At 38.3% G+C, this 4938-nt stretch overlaps 1 protein-coding gene across 1 annotated transcript in view; it reads left to right on the forward strand.

Moving 5' to 3' along the window:
* The first annotated feature begins 256 nt into the window (after positions 1–256).
* Positions 257–4938, forward strand: part of P2RX2 (purinergic receptor P2X 2) — a 22962-nt gene continuing 18280 nt past the window's right edge. The window contains exons 1-5 of the mRNA XM_018555493.1: positions 257–399; positions 590–740; positions 1624–1695; positions 2345–2420; positions 3788–3884. Of these exons, the coding sequence (XP_018410995.1) occupies positions 257–399; positions 590–740; positions 1624–1695; positions 2345–2420; positions 3788–3884 (539 nt within the window). The remainder of the gene's footprint in view (positions 400–589; positions 741–1623; positions 1696–2344; positions 2421–3787; positions 3885–4938) is intronic.

Genomic DNA, 4938 nt, shown 5'->3' on the forward strand with positions numbered 1-4938 from the left:
CACAAATGTTCTAGCTGCAAACTATCGATTGTTGCTCTGCCCCCTCTGCTCTCAATGTTCCAGTGTAGATCAGCACTAATTACTTTACAAACGTTCTCGGGAGGAGGAACCTAAACCTAACAATGCTCAAGCATCAGTGCAACGCTCTTTACACTGTGCTTTGTTTTCTTCCAGGATCAGGCAGGTAACATTCTGGTTTTGTACAAGAATACTGAGACCACGTGTCACTCTGTGACTGTAGACAGGACACTGGCCCATGACAGGCTGCCGGAACCGTTCTTTGACATGGATGGGGCAACTGTGGGAGTACGAGACCCCCAAAGTTATTGTGGTGAAGAACCGTAATCTTGGCACCATCTACAGATTGCTACAGCTTCTAATCATTGTTTACTTTGCATGGTAAGTGACAGTGCATGACAATCTGACGCTGCAATAGAACTTAGGAATAATGACAAAAAATGCATTTTGTTGTAATAAAATGTCTGGATCAAGCATTTATTTATATTAGAGAATGGGAAATAAAACATTTGATCAAACAGAACTTTACTATAGTATTGCCTGGCATTGAGCTGTGCTATTTTTTTGGCAGGTATGTGTTTGTGGTCCAGAAAGGGTATCAGGCACGGGAGACTGGCCCAGAAAGTGCTGTCATCACCAAGGTCAAAGGGGTTTCTATGTCCAAAGCCCACAGGGGAGCCAGGAGAATCTGGGATGTAGCGGAGTATGTGAAACCCCCTGAGGTAAGATGTGACTAGGAGCACTGGATTATACCACCTAGCCACGCACAGTTACCTATACACAGAGCAAAGATCTTTCTAAAAAGCTGTTTTCAGCAAACATGCATGTTTGTGCTAATGCAGGAGGAACTTTCCTCTCAAGCAGACTCAGAGAACATCAGCCAGGGTCCAACTGTTGGAATTGTTACCGTGTGAACCCAGCATAAATAGCCAAATCAAGGAATTGTTTTCTAATGCTTGCAGGTGCCTTTATAATGCCAGACCCAAGGATGAAAATAACGAATTATTATAAACTAGAAACTGTATCATTATTATCATAACTTTCTATTCTGTAGGAAATAAAACATATGTACTTTGAGAAAAAACTTCACAAGTTCATTCCCAGAGCAATTGTAATGTTGTTATAGTTCACAGAGTGTATGGTATCTTTGTTGTAGTATGAACAGTTATTGAGATTGTGAAATAGAATTGTACTTAAAGCAATAGGGTCGATTTACTAAAGGAGCATGGCTTGTTCACATTGCAAAGTGAATTTTTACTTAGCTTCACCTCATTCACTAAGCTAGATGAAAGTACGCTTTGTATAGTAATCATGCTATACTTCTTTAGTAAATCACCCCATCATACCGCCAAAACAGCAAATATAAGTATGTAATTCAGTGTATCTAGTAATTATACTTCTCAAGTACTTTGTTAGAAGTTCAAGAAGTGTTTTTTTGTTTTTTTTAACTGAATTGCATAGGTGTACCCTAAACATAATGGACATCTATGGGTAACTAATCTAAGAAGAACATATTCCTTTTTCCTCACACATCATTGGCTTACCTATGTGTCACACTGCAATAAAAAAAATAACCCTTACAGTTCATGTTATATTTTAATTCAGGGTGGTAGCATCTTTACCATCATAACCAGGACAGAAAGCACCAAACTTCAGACTCTGGGGACCTGCCCTGAGGTGAGAGAACTTCTGTGTGTTATGGTAATATATGTTATATTTGAGCAAATACATTTTTTTTAGGTTAAGACTATCTTTATTGAAGAGAAATAAGAATAGCAAGAGTAAAGCTTGTTTCAGAGGAGAGGATGTAAAATAGTAGAAATGTAATGTCAAGATTATGAAAGTTGTGTAAGAGTAAAGAGAACAATAGAAGACAGAAAGGAATCGGAAAAAGGCAGGGATGGGAATCTAAAAGGTGCCTATAAGTGGAGTTTTATATGTTAATAAACTAGCAGAGATTATTTTATAGTAGTGATAAATGTTCAGTACCAGTCCACAAAAGCTGTGGAAGGTTATGCATAAGTGAGGAAACAAAACAGGCATTTTGAGAAAACAGTTATGCCATCATTTTAAATGTATCTTGTTTAGACATGTGCGCCGGCAAAAAAATGTGTTTCGTTTCGTTTTCATTCGGATTTTTCGTTATTTTGTTTTTCGGAATTCGGGTCCGAAAGTCAATTTGTTTCAGGATTCGGATTCAGACGAATTATGAATGAATGAAGGTTGTTTAGGGGGTAATTGGGGAACCTGGCAAGTGAATTTGTTTTCCTATTTTGTTCTCTTCTTTAAATTAAATTATTTCTTATATTTATAATGTATTTTTCAGAGTAAGTCTGTAGTAGATGCTAGGTGTATCTCTGCTGATGACTGCAGAAGTGGAGCCATGCATGTACTGGGTCATGGTAAGTGGCTAGAAACACTTATATTTACAGCCTAATGTATATTGACTAACAAGATCTCCATACAAGGGAAATGCAGGCAAGAAGCTTGGGAATATGAGCCAATGAATCATTATATTACAGCAGTAATCAACCCAGCAGCAATTAATCAGTCTTCCCTATGGGCACCCCAACCATTTCTGCTTAAAAGTCATCATCCAAAAGGGTTGAATAAGGTTAGAGAAGGGTTTAAGTATATTCTAGCATTGGTAAAAGCTCTTCTCCTCTATTATGTTATTAGAAATATTTAGTGTATTAAATACATAATAAGCCTAAAATAAGTAAGAAAGTTATCAGTATTACTGCCTAATGTGTATGTTAAAGTGCCTGAAAATAGCGAGGTGTTTGCCATTTCATTTACTTCATACGATTTGTCAGTAATTCATAGTCATCAGCACTGACATCGTATTTAGGATCCTAATTAAAGGAATTATGTATGGAAATATTGTTACATAGGAGCAGACTTTTAAAAAAAATATTTTAAATTCTGATGATCTCTTTGAACATTCGCATGCTGTTCCCACTCTATGCACATTAAAGTATTAACATATTCTTAACAGTAAAATAACTTTAAAACAAGACCTCACTGACCTTTGTGGCTATATGTACTATGGAGGAAATTACCCTCAGGGCCCGTTCACACCAGATGCAGTGCACACTGCCTCGCATTGCGGCCTGCTCACTTTTTTGCCCGCCATGCCCCCTCCTGCCCCACAAAAAAGTGAGCTGGCCGCAATGCGAGGCAGTGCGTTCTGGCTAGAATTGGGCCGGAACGCACTGCATCTGGTGTGAACGGGCCCTCAAAGATCACTACACAAACTCTGAAATTAGGCTCCAGGCAACTTACAGCACCTGCTGTTTGTTTACATTTAAAAAAAACTTTTACTGATGGTTTAGAAAATGTAAACAATTGAATGCCCATAGTCTGGTCCCAGGTGCACTTTAACTTGTTTCTTATACAAACAACATGGCATGAGAAACACATAGGACCAATAAGAGTCAGACTATTATGCCACTATAGTCTTTGAAGATATACAGGTACAGAAATGTGAAAATATTGTTTTAATTATAGAGCAGAGGAGAGGAAAGCTGGAAATTGTGTGAGAGAGAATCACAGGCAGGAAAGAAATGTAGAAAATCCTTTAAATTGAAGAAATGCAAGTCAAACATTTATCACAAGCTACAACTAGTAAAAAGAATCAGTCATAGTCAGTAGAAAATGTTTAGAGAGTAATGCTTAGGTATAGGTGTGGTGACGGTCAGTAGGTCAAGGCATGTAAGGTTTCCTGTGCAAAACTGATCCCACTGATTTCAGCTTTGTCCTTTGGTAGGTCTACAGACAGGACGCTGTGTACATTCTACTCGTGGATCGTTGAAGACCTGTGAGATCTATGCATGGTGTCCACTAGAGGGTGAAACTGTGACCAGGTGAGTGATCATTTCATATTCATTATTAAAGTGACACTTTATCAGTGGAGAAACTTCAACTAAAGTGTACCAAGCTAGGTGACCATAACAGCTTGTGATGTCAGAAACAAGTACTTTGCCGCTTATGATAACGTTGACACTGAACGAAGAAACTCTGGCCTTCTGTTTCTGATGCAATGCACTGATGAACACAAAATGGATAGGAAATGTAACGGTATTGATTAATATCATGTTAAAGTGATATTAAAGTCAAAATATTTTAGATCTATTTTAAATGCTGATGAAATCACTTACAATGGATGCTCCTCCTTGATGTTTAAAGGTTTTAGTTTCCTGCTGAACCAGCTGATCCCCTGAGCACGGGTCCTGATATGCTGTTTTAGAATGGCTCCTTTCCCTCGCAGTGTCCTGTGGAGCCACCCTTGAGTCTGCTAGTAAACTGTAAGTGTGTCTCCACAAACACATAGCAACAGCAAGGCAAGCTTCTCCCCCCAATCCTCCTCCTTTTCTAAGCTAGTAGATTGAGAGCTGTCCCTTGTGATCTTGTACTGATCAGGAAGGTCAGGGAAGTGGAGCTGAGAGAGATGGAGTCAGCTGTTTAGAAGCATGATGACTGGAAATGTTTGGGCAAATATGTAAAGAATACTTTGCGGGACAATGCAGATTTGTTTCAACTAGATTCATTATTGAAAAACGTTTGAGAGTTTAATACTACTTTGAATATATAAGTAATGTTCAATCCAAACAAGGACTGTACGGCTCCATTTATAAAAACTATTGCAACCAAGTTGAGGATTTTCTAGGTTGTTGCATTTTTCTGCATGTGTTTCCCTTTTTAAAACAGTGCAAATAAACAAATACTAGTTCTTCACACCTTTGAAAGAAATTAACTATTGTTCTGCTTTGTACTATATGCTACATCCTCATAGACATGGAATTGTAGTTGTTATTTATCCTAAGGTTGGCCGTTGTTGGGCAGATAAAGAGGTGGTGGGGTGCTGGACTCTGACTCTGAGGTAGGTATACCAACTGGGTGTAGAAGCTTTTTTTTTTT

The sequence above is a fragment of the Nanorana parkeri genome, unplaced genomic scaffold (genome assembly GCF_000935625.1).
Source record: "Nanorana parkeri isolate BGI_ZX_2015 unplaced genomic scaffold, ASM93562v1 scaffold199, whole genome shotgun sequence".
Taxonomy (NCBI): Eukaryota; Metazoa; Chordata; class Amphibia; order Anura; family Dicroglossidae; genus Nanorana; species Nanorana parkeri.